Source organism: Fundulus heteroclitus, unplaced genomic scaffold (assembly GCF_011125445.2).
Source record: "Fundulus heteroclitus isolate FHET01 unplaced genomic scaffold, MU-UCD_Fhet_4.1 scaffold_36, whole genome shotgun sequence".
Classification (NCBI taxonomy): domain Eukaryota; kingdom Metazoa; phylum Chordata; class Actinopteri; order Cyprinodontiformes; family Fundulidae; genus Fundulus; species Fundulus heteroclitus.
In genome coordinates this window covers 1,273,256-1,290,179 of record NW_023396770.1, presented here as the reverse complement: position 1 = coordinate 1,290,179, position 16,924 = coordinate 1,273,256, and the positions used below count along the sequence as shown (strand labels likewise).

The 16,924-nt window shown below is 45.4% G+C and overlaps 1 protein-coding gene across 1 annotated transcript; it reads left to right on the top strand.

Moving 5' to 3' along the window:
* The first annotated feature begins 4,171 nt into the window (after positions 1–4,171).
* Positions 4,172–15,705, top strand: aig1 (androgen-induced 1 (H. sapiens)). The gene is made up of 6 exons (XM_012874360.3): positions 4,172–4,473; positions 6,641–6,796; positions 8,059–8,160; positions 12,785–12,900; positions 13,892–14,058; positions 15,331–15,705. The coding sequence occupies exons 1-6, from the start codon at positions 4,333–4,335 to the stop codon at positions 15,348–15,350; spliced, it is 702 nt and encodes a 233-aa protein (XP_012729814.1). The 5' UTR covers positions 4,172–4,332; the 3' UTR covers positions 15,351–15,705.
* Positions 15,706–16,924: the final 1,219 nt, after the last annotated feature.

The window sequence follows — 16,924 nt, the reverse complement described above, 5'->3', positions numbered from 1 at the left end:
GTCATTAATTGCTCTCAAATGAGTTTTTATATATCCAGGTTAGAACAGAATTATTGTTTTTTTTTAAATTGCAATGCATTTGAAAGTATGGAGGACCGACTCTGACATAACTAAAAATAAATATAGAAATAGATACATGCCCAGTAAATAAATAAACATAAATTAAACGCATAAAAATACAGCAAACAAATAAATGTAAGTAGTAATTAAATTATAAAATGAGACATAAATGTTAATGTCTCTTTTAATTAGCTGATTTTTTTATTACTCTTTTTAATGATCACCACATTTATTTCTTTTTCATCATAATTGTCAACTTAATTTACTAATTACTTAGTTTTTAAATGTATTTATTTGTAGTTATGCCAGAGTCGGTTCCCCATATAAATTTTTACTTGTTGAAAAGTTACAGTAATGGTGAAAAATCTAACTTACAGTGTCCAAAACCCACACATTTTTCACACCTGAAGTCATCATCCTGCAGGGAGGAGAACATCTCAGCAGCTTCCAGCCTTCCAGGTTGGACATCCAGCAGATTCAGCCCAAGGCCAGAGCGGAAGGCTCAGAGCAATGAGCTCCAAACTGCAAAAACGGAACTAAAAATAAGCAATATTTTATTAAAATGAGTGTATCTGTCTTTGATTTGAGCAGATAAATAAGATAATCTGCCAATGGAATAAGACTTATGTGCTTAAAACTCGGAACAACTTATCTCCAACGTCTCATTTCAAGTGCAGGATGTCTAATTATCTTAGTTTAGGGGTCAAAATACTGATTTAATTGGCAAATAAAATTATTTACCTGCTCAAATCTAGGACAAAAGCACAAATTTTAAGAACATTTTACTTATTTTTATATCCGTTTTTGCAGTGCACCTCAGACTCTACAGGCCTCAGTCTGCAGATTACATGACAGAAGATGACTCCTGATCTTTCACAGAGAAACTGACGCTGTAAATAGGAGGAAAACCAGATTTGTTCTCTTCAAGGTCATTTTAGGAACGCTGCTGTAATTTATTAATCTATGTATTTTTTGGATGGATAATAAAACTCTTTGCTTGGATTTAATCCTCTCAGTCTTTATGTACTTCTTGCAGGTTTCCATGAGACACAAAGGACGATTTTGCTGTCAGATTGAGACGCGGTGACAAGTGTTTCCACAATCCCAGTGAGTGAGTCACGTTTGTGACTGGAACTCCTAATCCTCCCGGTTCACGGCTCATAGACGGCGTAGAGCGAGCAGAGGAACCGCCGTGAATGAGAAACCTGCTGCGTTGTTGTGTTAGCGGTGAATAACGCATAACAACACAAGCTTTTGTCCTGGAGTCAAACTGTAGCGCTCCACAAGACAAAGCAGTGGCAGCGAACTGATTACTAATGCTTACTCAGACACGCCTCCTCCCTCTCAACCACACCTTAATCCCTGCAGACCAACAGGAAGCAATCAGTTGTGACACACATCCAGCCTGCTGCTCTGTCATTAATCTCTGACGGTTTGTCCTGCGGGTTCACACACGTACAGTTTCTGCAGGTGTGGCCCGGCGTTACGTAAAGGTGTGAGGGCAAAGGTCACAGGGGCTGATGGGTAACGGTGTGGGAGGTCAGCATGAATGCAGGGAGGGAAGGACCTGAGACGGTCTGATGGTTTGGGGCTCAACAGCGCCCCCTACTGGCGGTCAACGTACCAACTGTAACAGTTTAAAATGGATTGTTTTGATTATTATGATTTGATTATTTTGATTTGATACTTTCCATACACAACAAAAACAACACAAAGTGGTTTAACAATTACAATTTAACAAACAATTAAAATTAAAATGCCCCAATTTCTTGTTTTGTTTTTATATGCATCTACTTTTTTCTTCTCCTTTTATGTCCAGCTGACTGCAGCCTGATTAATGAGAGATTAGATAAGATTAGATTAGATAAGAAGACCTTTACTGTCCCATAATGAGGAAAGTTGTCAGGCGCCTCTGAAACTGGAGCACCAATCAAGAAGTAGCTGGTTGAACATGGAGTTAATTTTATTTTTAAAGAGAAGGTACAGGTGGGGAAAAAAAAGACCCAGTAGACACCGGGACAGAACCAGGACTAGGATCAGGACTAGGATCAGGACTGGGATCAGGACTAGGATCAGGACTGGGATCAGGACTGGGACCAGGACTGGAATCAGGACTGGAACCAGGTCTGGGACCAGGACTGGGATCAGGACTGGAACCAGGATTGGGATCAGGACTGGAACCAGGACTGGGATCAGGACTGGGATCAGGTCTGGGATCAGGTCTGGAACCAGTACTGGGATCAGGACTGGAACCAGGACTGGAACCAGGACTGGGATCAGGACTGGGATCAGGACTAGGATCAGGACTAGGATCAGGACTAGGATCAGGACTGGGATCAGGACTGGAATCAGGACTGGAATCAGGACTGGAATCAGGACTGGGATGAGGACTGGAACCAGGACTGGAATCAGGACTGGGATGAGGACTAGGATCAGGACTGGGATCAGGTCTGGGATCAGGACTAGGATCAGGTCTGGAACCAGGACTGGGATCAGGACTGGAACCAGGATTGGGATCAGGACTGGAACCAGGACTGGGATCAGGACTGGGATCAGGTCTGGGATCAGGTCTGGAACCAGTACTGGGATCAGGACTGGAACCAGGACTGGAACCAGGACTGGGATCAGGACTGGGATCAGGACTGGAACCAGGACTGGAACCAGGTCTGGAATAAGGACTAGGATCAGGACTGGGATCAGGACTGGAACCAGGACTGGGATCAGAACTAGGATCAGGACTGGGAACCAGGACTGGGATCAGGACTGGGATCAGGTCTGGGATCAGGACTTGGATCAGGACTGGGATCAGGACTTGGATCAGGACTGGGATCAGGACTGGGATCAGGGAAACCAGGAAGTACTGGCAGAGACGAGGGACAACCCAGCCAGGATCAGGCACATTCAGGCCGTATCTGTCCCTGTAGGAGAATCCTGAAGCTGCTGGTTTTTCCCAGAGGAACCTCCTGCTGATGCAGAAAAGTGTCCATGAAGTCTCCTCAGCACTCTGTCTTACATGGACCCAGTTCTAGCTGGGCTTTTAGGGAATTTAAGACTTCTCCTCCTATTTTTACATCAATAAACGAGTTCAGAGCTGGTTTGTTTTGCATCTTTATCATAATCCACTTTTAACTCCTTGCAGTGAATCTTTCGTTGGTTGCCATGTTGCCTTCGCCCTCAAAGACGTCTGTCTTCGCAGATCTTCCAGGAGCAGCCCAGACCACCAGGAGAACTTTGAAACACGGTTCTGTAGGTTTCCCCCACCGGACCGCACCACCTCTGCAGCCGGACCAGTAGGAGACAACAGAACATGTCTGTGAAAAGCAGAAGCAGAACCTCCCTGTGCAGCAGTCTTACCACAGAGCCCACATGGGCAGTTGCCCAGGGCAGCATCAGGAACGGGGGGGCACTAGATGCAAATAAGACGTGTTATCTCTGAGCTTCAGCTGCACCTTGAACTAGTTCCCTAATGCTCTTATGGACGTGCCGTTGATGGGGAGGTGGAGGGTTCGCTTGCTGCTGAGAATTTCAGGTTTTTGTGGGAGGAGCATCCTCAGTGCGCCATTCATGAAGGAACCGCCACTGATCGTGTCCCTGAAAGTATCCAGCAGTGCAGGAGTCCTGATGTCCTGAAACACTTGTTTCTGTCCAACACCATGCGTCCCAAAATTGTCCAACGCTCTCACGTGATTGGCTGATCAGGCTGGTGACGTGTCTATCCCCAGAAACGCATACCTCATCCTTCACAGCTGATTCAAGATGGCGTCATTTCTCACGTTGGGTTTTATCTCAGGGCTGAATACAGACACTTCAGATTTTTATTTGTTTAAAAAATTATCATAAAGCAGCTACTAAAGGTAATGAGAACTTTAACTTTCAAAGCGCATGGTCATTATTTATCAAAGGAATGCTTATATGCTATATGGTTATTATGGTGTTATTATTCAGAAATGTTACTTAATAATAATAAATATAATAAATATTATAATAAATCATTTGGATACTATTGAGAATAAATCCCAGCGGATATTCCGGTTAATAAACGCTGTTCATTTAAAAAGACAGCAGCCTTCATCAACTCCCTCCCCCTGACATCATCATCATCATCATCATCATCATCATAACACGGAAGCAGTGGAGACGAGGAGAGGTGCAGGGAGACGGAGAGGACAAACCCCCCAGGTAGAGAGGCATCAGAGAGACAGACAGGTGGACAGAGACAGGTGGACAGAGACAGGTAGACAGGCAGACAGGTGGAACCGGACGCAGAACATCATGGCGCTGATCCCCTCGCAGGTCCTCCGGGTCGCCATCCTGCTGTCCTACTTCTCCATCCTGTGCCACTACAAAGCGCTGGACATGCCGGCGCACCAGACCTACGGAGGCAGCTGGAAGTTCCTCACCTTCATCGACCTGGTCAGACTTTTTATTCCCTTTATTTTAGCTCAGGCATGCGCAGAGCGGCGCAGCGCCGGCGCTGCAGCGCGGACAGGATCAGGTTTCCGCCGCGCTGCGCTCTCTTTGTTCGGCTTGGACGGAGAGGGGAGGGGGGGGGGTGTCGGTGGGTGGTACTGGGTCAGAACCGAGCCTCACTGCGGGCGATGGCAGCAAAACGGCTCGTGGGTCGCGTGTGACGAGACAGGCGTGGATCAGTGACAGCTGAACCGGAACAGGTGTTGGACAGACTGCTTCCTCTGAGCGGGAGCGCGCCGCGCGCACTCCGGCACTGGGGGGGGTAGAATGGTGACTATTGACAGCAGCAGCCAGTAAACAAGCTCAGGAATCACTCAGAATAAAGAAATGATCAGTTGTTCCAAATCAGAACATTTATGGAGAGTCCACCTACAATCTGACCCTAACAGTGCAGCATTATTATGACGTCATTAAACTGAGACCCCGCCCCTCAGCATGACTCCCTGCAGGTAGGAGGCTGAGGCCCACCTGAGCCAGGCGGCCAAGGCTGAACTTCCTCTGGTCTCCCTGATCGGAGGCAAAGTTCCACCATTACTGCTGGTAATGCAGCAGTTATGGTCCCCCCCCCCCCCCCCCCCCCCCCCCCCCCCCAATGCAGGCAGAGGATGGAAAAGGATTCAAATATATGGGTTCTGGTCTGGGAACGCCTCGGGATGAACTGGAGATGTCTGGGTTTACCCCGGCGAGGCATAGATAGATAGATAGATAGATAGATAGATAGATAGATAGATAGATAGATAGATAGATAGATAGATAGATGGATGGTCTATAGCTAGAACTCCAGGGTTAAACCGCAGAAACAGCTGATGGAACAGGATTTATTCTGCTGTCATCCATCTCTGCCAGGGGGCCACTCTGGACCCCAGGATGCTCGCCGGCGCCGCCCAGTGGCAGCCAGCGGCCCCCTGAGGGACGGGCTGGATGCAGAGGACGGATCTCATTGCAATGACAAATAAATAAAATAAAGACAGAAGCTGTGGAAAGCCTGGTGGAGCAGCAGCGGATCCATTTTTAGCCTTCAGAAGGTCTCTTTGGCTTCTCTGGTGAAATTAGTTTAAGGCCTGACTGAAGCCACACAGCAGCCATTCAGTGAAAACAATGGCTGCACACATTGCTGCTCACAGACGCAGCTCCGCTGAGGACCAGCAGGTCCCAGAGACGTGGCTGCAGGACGCTCAGCAGACGACCACGACTGTCTGCTGATTAGCAACGTTTGCACTGGAACAACAGACGCACACCCAGAGCCTCGTTTGCTTCGTAACATTTAAAATAATTACATTTTCTTTTGACCTCAGCCTTCCCTGTCTCACCAGAAAATGTGTTCCTTCAGGTAAACTCCCCGTACAATACAGCACCCCCCCCCCCCCCATGCTTACTGTGGGGGAAGAAAGTCAGAATAAATGCAGATTTTACTGCAGCAGCAGGAAAAGCAGCAAAGATCAGGTGGCTGTGGCCCTCAGGTCCCTGAGAACCCAGAAATCTCTGCAGCTCGTCCCCAAGGAGTTCCCAGATTTATAGTCCCTCCAGGGAGTTCTGGGGTCTCCTCCCAGTGGGACGCGTCCAGATCAGCGGCTTTTCCTCAGAATCTGGCAGATATGGAGCGTTTTGACTAAAAGTCCCGCCTGAAAACACAGACTGCTGCGATAACGCGTCGGTTCTCTATGTTCTTAGTCTTAGTGGAAGGACTTCAGAACCGGGTCCATGTTCTCTACCTTCTTAGTCTTAGTGAGGACTTCAGAACCGGGTCCATGTTCTCTACGTTCTTAGTCTTAGTGAGGACGCGGGAGGAGGAAGAGGAGGAGGAGGAGGAGGAGGAGGAAGAGGATGCATCCTCTCCTCTCCAGAGGTCACATCCTTCGGTATTGACGGCGGTGTTTCCTTACAGAGATGGAGCTGCTTTTCTCTCTGGCCTCCATCGACCAGATTCCTCCACAATAATCAGCGAGAGTTTCTACCAGGAAGCTGCTCGTCTGTTTGCTGGTGCAGCCTAACCTGCTGACTCAGCTTTATTGCTTTCCCACATTATTAGACAGATCTAGAGGCGTCTGGGCGGTACTAATGCAGAGTTTGCTGCTGCGGCGCTCCCTGATCCCTCCCTTCCCCCCCGCAGGTGATCCAGGCGGTGTTTTTCGGCCTGTGCGTCCTGATCGACGTGTCCAGTCTGCTGACCAAAGGAGCCGACAGCAGGGAGCAGGAGCGGCAGCTGAAGAAGCTGATTGGCCTGCGGGACTGGATGATGGCGGTGCTGGCCTTCCCCGTAGGAGCGGTGAGGACGCCCATCAGTCTGGTTTCCTCCATTCACCACCGAGGTTTTCATTTTTCACCAACGTTAGACGTGTTTGCATCCATCAGAGGATTAGATTGCTGCTTAAAGGTATAAATAAAGATAAATATTCAGCATGGTGGTCCTGATGGGCACAGCGTGGATCTGCTCACTGACGGCTTTTCCCACATTTCACTGTGAAATCTGACTGAACCCATCGCTGATTATTTGCTGAGTGATCAGAATCCCTCAGAACCGAACCGAGATCCGCCTGTAGGCTGTAGGCCCACATCAGAACCACCACAGCAGACTTCATGATAAAATCTGACATTATTTATGATTCTTCTGCCGCTTTGCAGAGAAAACTTTGGTTGTAGGGATTTTTTCCTCAACGAGTTTCTCTAAGGGGACGCCAATTAATAAAAATCTGATTTTGGTTTATTAAAACCACGTCCTTAGCTTTGGACAATACTGTAACTCTGATAAACAGATTACTCTGGATGTGTGTCATCATTTAAATGCATGTATTTTTGTAATTTGGCTCCTTCTACATTAATCTGAATTATTATTATTATTATTTACCCAAATACCCTCAATTCTCTTTTATTCAAGTTTAATTAATTGTTATTATTAGTCATTTATTCGAAAACAAAATGTTGGCATCATCATCATAAATAAAGCAGACATCATAAATGCATCGCTGATACTGCAGATAATAAATCACTAGGATCCCGACACTAAACCCTGAGATAAAAGCACAAATTGTTGCCTGTAGCTTGTTGCCCAAATCAAAGTTGCCCACTTTTTTATACTGAAAGGCAAGAAGCAATAAAAACAGGATTTTGGTCAATTTTTGAAAAACGCTTCCTGTATTTAGCCAATTTTAATAAATAATTTAATGCAGGTTTTAACGCACCAGTCTGCATTTGATTAAAAGTCATCGAATAGATCCATCCATCCATCCATCCATTTGTTCATCTATCCATCCATCCATCCATCCATCCATCCATCCATCCATCCATCCATCCATCCGTCTATCCATATGAACCTTTGAATTTATACTTTTTGATCTTATTATTTGATGAAATGATTCAGGATTCTAGGAATCTGGTTCTTGAAAAGTCAGAATTTTTACATAAAAAATGTGTAGAAACTTGAAATAACGTCATGAGGGGAACTTTAGAGTTGTTGACACGCTGAAGGAGTCTTTCTTTGCTCTGGCGGCTGATTTTTCTTTGGGTTGTTGCTTTGTTCTCTCTGTGCAGTTTGTCGTGTTCACCTTCTGGACGCTCTACCTCTACGACAGAGAGCTGGTCTACCCAAAACTACTGGACAACTTCATCCCTCAGTGGCTCAACCACGGCATGGTGAGTCCCCGCCTGGAGGACCAGCAGCAGAGCCGGCTCCTTTCTCTGATTATTGGCACCATTCTCTGACCTGCAGAGAGGGACAAATCTTTCTTCCTGTCCCTACATTTATCAGATATCAGACTAATGGTTAGTTTCCTAATGATTTCATGAAACAGAGGAACAGAAATGGTAAAAATACCAAAAACAATCATTTTACTTATGAATGAAGGTTTGGGAGAGAAAAGGAGAGAAGGAGTTTTCCTCTGAAAACGGCACAGACGTTCGTTCAGTTACGCTCATTAAAGAGAAACAGAAAATCCAGCGGTCCCACACCATCATCCTCACTCCACCAACCTTTATTGACCCAATGCAGCCAGACGAGGTCCGTTCTGGAGAACCTCCCGACCCGAGAGACAGAGAGGCGTGATTCCAGAGAACATCTCTGCTCCAGAGTCCAGCTTCACACCAAAGCATCTGCAGATGCAGCTGCTCAGGCAAAATAAGGAGTTATTCTGGAAAATATCTCCCTGCTCAGCCAGCTAGCTCTACCACTTTGAATTAAGGCGAAAACCGAACTAAACATAAGTAACATTTCCTTGAAATAAGCGTATTTGTCCTTGATTTGAGCAGATAAAGAAGATTTTTTGGCAATGGAATAAGATTTTTACACTTAAAATAGGAACAACTCATCTCCATAACTTATTTCAAGTGCTGGATGTCTAATTATCTTATTATACGGGTCAAAATATTAATTGCATTGGTGAATCATCTTATTTAGCTGCTCAAATCAAGAACAAATACGCTCATTTGAAGACAATTTTACTCACTTTTAGGTCCCTTTTTGCAGTGAGATGTAAGATCTGAGATGGGATGGACCCAGAGTCTGAACCGGGTCAAAGAGTCGGGTTCAGAACTTTATTCTGCAGCGGGGGCATTTCTCCAGGACCCGCAGCAAATCTGAGAACAAGAGGCACTCAGAAACCCGTCCAGGGAGGCAGAGCGTTTATTTAATGGGTTCAAATCTATCTGGATCTGAGTTCTGCTTGACAGAACATGTAAAGTTAAACTCCGTGGGGTCATTACTCATGTCAGCGGATCAGAAACCGCAGAAACCTGCAGATAAACCTGCAGATAAAGCTGCAGATAAAGCTGCAGATAAAGCCTTATCAGCGGTGAGGCCGGAGCGGGGCGACCTCTCTGGCGGCCAGCTTTGATTTGCCATCAGGAGGAAGTGGGCCTAATCAAAGGTTTGGACGGGGGCCAGACGCTGCACATCGTGTCCCGGACGATAACCGCCGGCTGCTTCCATCAGCGTGTTAGATAATCCCAACATTTTCCCAGCAGTCTCTGATATGCAAAATGTTCCCATGATGCTTCCTGCTGCCGATCCTCGTGTGAGAGAGAGAGAGAGCGAGAGATGAGATCATCCCTCCAGTGTTTGCTGAAGCCAGAGAAACAAAAGCAGCGTAATGTAGCAGAGCTGTTGCTATGAAGCCAAACAACCTCAGCGCCTCCGAGGCTTTGTGTTCGACCCAGACACGAAACGTGAGCAGGTCGCCGTGTGCGTGCTGTAAATATTTGCCGGTATACCATGGTGTCAGACGTGTTTGTTTATCCCCGGTACCGCGGCAACCGTGCAGCCAATAAGGGAGGGAGGAGCCGAGTGGTTTCAGCCGGAGGGAGAAGGACACGATGATTTAATAATAATGTCGTCTCAGGCCGCCTTCTTTGACACATTCATGCAAAAGTTCAAAGCAGGACGGTTTCAGCGGAACAAATAAAAGATGCAATTAAGATAAAAGATAAAGGAAGGAGCCACATCCCATAATAATCTGAGGCTGGTTTCTAAAAGATCAAACTTAATAAAGAAATAGTTTTACCTGTAGTGAAGACAGTTTAAGATTTCAACCATGGATGGAGGGATGATGGTTGGATGGATGGATGGAGGGATGATGGATGGATGGATGGATTGATGGATGGATGGATGGATGGATGGATGAATGATGGATGGATAGATGATGGATGATTGGTGGATGGATGGATGATGGATGGATGGATGGATGATGGTTGGTTGGATGGATGGGTGATGGATGGATGGAGGGATGGATGGATGGATGATAGATGGATGGATGATGGTTGGATGGATGGATGATAGATGGATGGTGGATGGATGGATGGATGGATGATGGATGGATGGATGATGGATGAATGGAGGGATGGATGGAGGGAGGGATGATTGATGAATGGATGATGGTTGGATGGATGGTGGATGGATGGATGGATGGATGGATGATGGTTGAATGGATGGATGATGGATGGATGAATGATGAATGGTTGGGTGGGTTGATGGATGGATGATGGATGGTGGATGGATGGATGATGGTTGGATGGATGGATGGTGGATGGATGGATGGATGGATGATGGATGGATGGATGATGGTTGGTTGGATGATGGATGAATGGAGGGATGGATGGAGGGAGGGATGATTGATGGATGGATGATGGTTGGATGGATGGATGGTGGATGGATGGATGGATGGATGGATGATGGATGGATGAATGAATGAATGGTGGATGGGTTGATGGATGGATGAATGATGGTTGGATGATGGATGGATGATGGTTGAATGGATGGATGATGGATGGATGAATGATGAATGGTTGGGTGGGTTGATGGATGGATCTGTTCAGGTTCTGTTCTGGCAGCAGAGTCCAAACTCCTCTGGGATCTCCTGCAGAGACATCCTCCCAGGCAGAAGGTCGGAATTAGGAAGTAACAGAATCCATGGTTCCACATCAGGTTCTGCTGGAACCGCTCTAACAGAATCCACGGTTCCACATGAGGTTCTGCTGGAACCGCTCCAAGGAGGCAGGATTTAGCTTCCAGAGAACCAGCAAGTTTTCATTTGATGCGTGGCCATAAAAGCAGAAGAAAGTAAAAACCCGACCCCTGGTTCCGCACCAGAAACCCGATCCGTGCTGATTCAGCGGTTCCAGGAAGACGTTTGACCCACTCAGTCATCAGAGACGTTCCTCCCTGTCCCGGTTCTAGCGGGGCGGAACCACCGGGGTTTCCCCAAACCCTCAGGGAGGAGATCAGAGGAGAAAGCCCCATTTACCAGCAGGAAGTGGTCACTGAATAAATTTACCTGGACCTGAGTCCTGGTAGGAACACGAGGAGAAGAGCAGCACCAGGAGGGTTCTGCTGGTTCTGCTGGTTCTGCTCCTCCAGATGTTCGGTCTGAGAAGTGCTCGTCTAGAAGCCTCCTTTGGTACATAAACACCCAGAAAACAGGCAGATGTTAATGAGAAATTACAGTTAAAACTCAATAATGACAACAAATAAGTTAGATCAACTAATTCTGTTTTGCTGCAGATTTTAGAAAATTAAATAAAATTAAAATTGACTTTATGGCAGAATATGCTTTGCTTAACAATCATTTCAGTCCCAAAATTAATATTAATCTTACAATCAGCAGCAACATAGAGTTTATAGGTACTTTTCAAAATAAAAGCCTCAGTATTTGTGGCTTAGATGACGGAAGCAAAGCTTACTAATGAATCTGAACCAGCTCTGATAAAAGATGTTAAGTAACACTGACACCTGGTGGCTTAAACCGGTACTACAGCCAGCCAATCACAACAATCCAATATGCCGTTTTTAAACGGTTTGTTGCTGTTGTGAATTTTTACCTCCACAGGACGGGTCTACGATGATGGATTCTGTTCTGGTTCTGGTCCGCTTCTCTTACTGGCTTCCATGTTTGCAGGCTGCCGCTCTTTTGCCAAGATAAAATACCAAACTCTGTGTTGGGAACCCTGGGAACTCTCTTCTGATTGGCTGAGGAACCAGGAAGTAAACACAGTAGTTCTGGACCGTAGCTCTAAGTTTGAAAGGAGAAAAACGTGACTAAGACATTGTTGATGAACAGGACCGACTGTTTCTATGGGAATGTTACAAACGAGAATGATTTAGGTTGATTTTACGGTAGATATCTTACTTATTGCTCCTTTTAAAGGACCCTTTTAAACAAAGCATACAGATACTTTCAAAATAAAAGCCTCAATAAGTCTTAAATAAAAGTTCTGGCTAATACAGTAAGAGAAACGGGACTGAAAGCTCTTCAAAATAAAGCTCCTACAAACGCTTCAAAATAAAATTAAAGTAGATGATTTCAGATGTAGGATCCAGATGACTAATGGACCTAAACCGGTTATTAGGGATTCTGTTGGGCCCTAAATTAATCGCTAGTCGTTGTTGAGATTGGTTCCAGATTGCAAAGCTGACAGCCAGATGGTTTATATTTCCTCTGAATTATTGAACAGGCTCCGTCAGACGCCGTCCTCTCATTTAACCGTGTCCACAAGCAGCAGAAATGATTAAATCATCTTTAAATTAGAGCTGAGGCAGCTTTCAAACTTCAGTGGGTTACTCTGGAGGCGGGGCTGAGCAGCTGCAAAGTTTGCTCATACTTTAGGCAGACCCTGTTTGGGTTCAGATGCAGTTCCACACGTAGCCACCAGGTGGCGGTTTCAGCCATCTTTCTGTCTGCAGCTGCTCATCAAGCTTTAATTAAAACAAGCAGAACCTGTTCTGCAGAACATGTAGTAAAGCTGCTCCATGCTCCTCTGCTCTCTGCAGCACACCACGGTTCTGCCCTTCATCATCATCGAGATGCGGACCACCCACCACAATTATCCCAGGCGGTCGTGGGGTCTGGCGGCGGTGTGCTGCTTCGGCGTGGGATACGTTCTCTGGTAATGAGCATTCGGTCCACTTTTCTGTAACATTTGGGTTCTGTGGCCTTTCCAGGCGTCTCTGCGTTCCTCAAAGCTGGACCTTCTTTAGTTGACTGATCTCTGCAGAGGTTTGGCTAAATGCACCAGAAACAACGAGCTTCTAGCATCAGTCCAGCCTCCTCTGGTAGAACTGAGTTCACTGAGACGGGTCAGAACCAACGCTGGAGGTCCTTATGGTCCGTTATGAGGCAGAGGAGAGAAGAAGATGTGCTGCAAAGGTCCAGAACCGGGCCTGGTGTCCTTCATACCGGGGCGCCACCAGGGGGCGCTCCTGGTTCAGACGGTTTGGATTTTCCTGTCAGAACATCCGACTGGTTCCAGGTTCCAACCATCCGACCCAAAGATGAAAGGAAAATGATCCAGGAACCAGAACTTCCAGGGTTCAAGCCTGATCTTCATTCTCTCCTTCCTTCCTTAAATCCCTCCTTCAGTCCTTTCCTCCTTGCTTCAAACCTCGGTTCTGTTCATCTTCTTTCTTCCAGTTTGGGTTTTTTTTGCAGTTTCTCCTCCAACATGGAGGCTCCAGATGTCTTCTGGGGGAAGGATTTATAGCAAAGAGAGACTGAGCTGTTGGAGCCACTTAGAAATGTGCGTAATATGTTTAAAAGTCGGATCAGAACCAGGAAGCTGAATGAACTGGTTCTGCTGAGAAAGCCGGAATGATGCTGGAAGCTTGTTGATGGCTGCAGAAGATGCTGAGCGGACCAAACCCGGTTCCTGAGCAAACCGGACCTAAACCAGGAAGGTCCGTTCTGCTGGCTGAATATTCTGACGAGCAGAGTTTGAATGCATGGAGCTAAAATGTTATTAACTGCTAAATAATTCTGTAGCCGTGCTCCACGTGTCTAAACGGCGAATGTTGCCTTCATGTGCGTTTCATTTGCTGGAAAACACGACTTCAGGCTAAGACTCCAGTAACCCCAGGCTATCTAACCCCCCCCCCATCCAGGACGTGTTGGGTCCACCAGGTGACAGGTGTGTGGGTGTACCCGGTGCTGGAGCGCATCGCACCGCTGGCTCGGGTCGCCTTCTTCGCCGCCATGACGGCGGTGATCTGCGTGATGTACGTCCTGGGAGAGATCCTGAACAGCTACATCTGGGACCAGACACACACGGGTAAGGCAGCGCACCCCGTCCGTCCTGGTTCTGGTGGAGATCAGGGTAAAAAAAGTATTCACACCCCTGGCAGACTTTAAGGTTATCCTTCATCCAGACAGGACGCTCCAATCAGAACCTAATAAATCATTAAAAACAAGGAGGATCTGAGCAGCTTCCTGTTTCCATGGTGAGGAGCTCCAACACTAGAAGCCTCATTACCATCACCCTCATCTTCAGCTCCCTGCAAACGTTCTCCATCAGAACCTGTTCTGCAGAACATCTAGTAAAGCGTGCTGCTCCATGCTCCTCTGCTCTCTGGCCGGGCCGCTGTGAAGGCATCAGCTGCTGGTCAGACTAAAATATGACTTTAGACCTAAATCTACCAGGGGTACGAATAAATCTGAGCCAAACTGTTTATAGAAGTTATATAATACCACAGTTATTAGTTTCATTACTACTACTGCTACTAATATGATAATAATATAATAATAATAATAATAATAATAATAATAATGGTAGCAAATTATTATTATTACTAGTTGTAGTTTATGATATTTGAGCTTTAATTATTATGTTAACAGTTAGAATTGATCAGTTATATTTTAACCATTATACCATTGAAATATATATATTATTACTGTATTAATAATATTATTTATCATATTTTTTATCAAAATAATTATTTATAATATAATAAATGTTTATATTTATATATTATATTTTAATATTTATGGAAAAAATTGTTCTTTTACTATTCAATACTAAAAATAAAGGAATATTTGTGATTATTATCTATGTTTATAACATAATAATAATAATAATAATAATAATAAGAAGAAGAAGAAGAATTATTATTCTGTTATTTGTTCTCTAATAATAATAATAATAATTATTATTATTATTATTATTATTGTTTTATTGGTTATTCAATAATAATAATATTTATGTTTGTTATTATTATCATGTTATTATTACTATTATATTATTATCTTCAATAATAATAATATAACAATAATAATTGTTGTTGTTATTATTATTATTATTATTATTATTATTATTAGAGGACCAATAACATTATAATAATAATAATGATATTATTATTATATTGTTGTTGTTATTATTATTATTATTATTATTATTATTATTATTATTATTATTATTATTATTAAGCTGAATAAACACTTGGTGTGTTATTTTTGTAATTTCAGTTATTCAGTAATTTCCCTCTGGGATTATTAAAGTATTTCTGATTCTGACCTCAGTCTCTCCCGTTCCGCCTCTTCCTCTCAGCAAAGGTAAAAGGAGAGTGATCTCCTCCTCATCATCATTCCAGCTTCGCAGAGCGACGCCGGCGGCATTGAGCTGAAGCCCAGAACAAAGCGACCTCGCTGGAACCGTGGAACAGACCTTTGGAAGCGCAGAACAGGAGAACGTTCCCCTGAGTGAAACTTTTCCACTCGGACGCCGATGAAATCCTCCGTCGTTATTTTTCTTTGTGTTGTGTAGTTTTGCTCTGAATGTTCAGTTGCAGAAAGCGAAGCTTAGAGCCGAGCTGCATGCGATCCGAGGAAAACCCAAACAGCTCCATCGTGTGTCCACCTCATCCGTCACGTCTGAGGGAACCCTGTGGATGTTCTAAGGTGAAAATAAAGCTTGGAAATGTTTCCTGTCGCCCGGCCGTGTGCATCTTTGCTGCTTTTTAGAGATTCAGCCGGATCTGGGTCAGACCAGAACCAGCGGGACACTTTGTCCTGTTAACACCAGCCCGGCAGAACCTGCTGGCTTCCCCCGACTGACTGGACCGTTTCCATCCAACATTCATCTGCAGGGTTCATGAGACGAGCTTCAGAACCAGAATCAAGCCTGTTGGCACCTTCAGGCGACGGGTCCTGCAGCTTTTAGACGCGGCGCTGCACACCTGGACTGGACCTCAGCAGCGTGCAGCCGGGCTCTGCAGGTGTGTTGAAGCAGAGGCGCGTCTAAAAGCTGCAGGACGGCGGCGGACTGCAGACCTCTGACTGAAGGTGAAGCTCAGATTAGATTATTTATGGTCCCACGGTGGGAAAAGTCTGCAGCAAAAAGCAGAATTATGTCTGCTTTTAAAATAGCATATTCAAGAAATTAGAGACGTGTGTGTGTGTGTGTGCATAAATGTTTAAATATTTATGCATAAAAAAACACGACAGGCTGTTTACAAGAAATGGACAAACTGCAGAATCAGCAGGGATGAAAACACTTGTCACTGCAAAAAGGGAATAAGAGTATGTCAGACTTTTATTGATTAGACTTTCCCATTATTTGAGCAGGTGAATAAGACTATCTGCTTACCTAAAATAAGAACAGTTCACCTCCATCATTTTATATCTAATTCTCTTACTTTAGGGGTAAAAACACTCATTCCGTTGGCAAATAGTCATATTTAGCTGCTCAAATCAAGGACAAATATAATAATTCTAAGAAAATGTTCTGCAGTGGACAGCAGCAGGGAGGAAGGATCTGTGATCACGCGGCTCGGTGGAGCGGTGTCTGGATGAAGGGGCTCTGCAGCAGGGGGACACCGTCCCTCCACCCGCTCAGGGTCACACTAGAACCCGGTACCAGTGTCACCAGAAGAGGACCGTTGGTCCATTTCTCTGGTCTTTAAAGGGGACATCAGTCTCCTGTCCTGTCTGCCAGCCATCACCTCGGCACACGGCTCATTAACACCAGTTGCTCCTTCCTGGGTCGCATTAACCATACGGCAACAGGGCAATTACCCAGAGGCCCACGGTCTCTGAGGGGCCCAGGTGTCTGCTGCTTCAGGTTAAACCGTCTGCTGGAGGCCTGACGCTGCAGAGACCAGAGCGATATGATGCTCTGCACGGTGCAGAGAGACCCGGTCCTC

Coding starts and splice junctions, on each gene's coding strand:
- aig1 (XM_012874360.3), top strand. CDS start 4,333: ATGGCGCTGATCCCCTCGCAGGTCCTCCGGGTCGCCATCCTGCTGTCC. Junction 6,797..8,058: donor TGGCCTTCCCCGTAGGAGCG/GTGAGGACGCCC, acceptor CTCTCTGTGCAG/TTTGTCGTGTTCACCTTCTG. Junction 14,059..15,330: donor CTGGGACCAGACACACACGG/GTAAGGCAGCGC, acceptor TCTTCCTCTCAG/CAAAGGTAAAAGGAGAGTGA.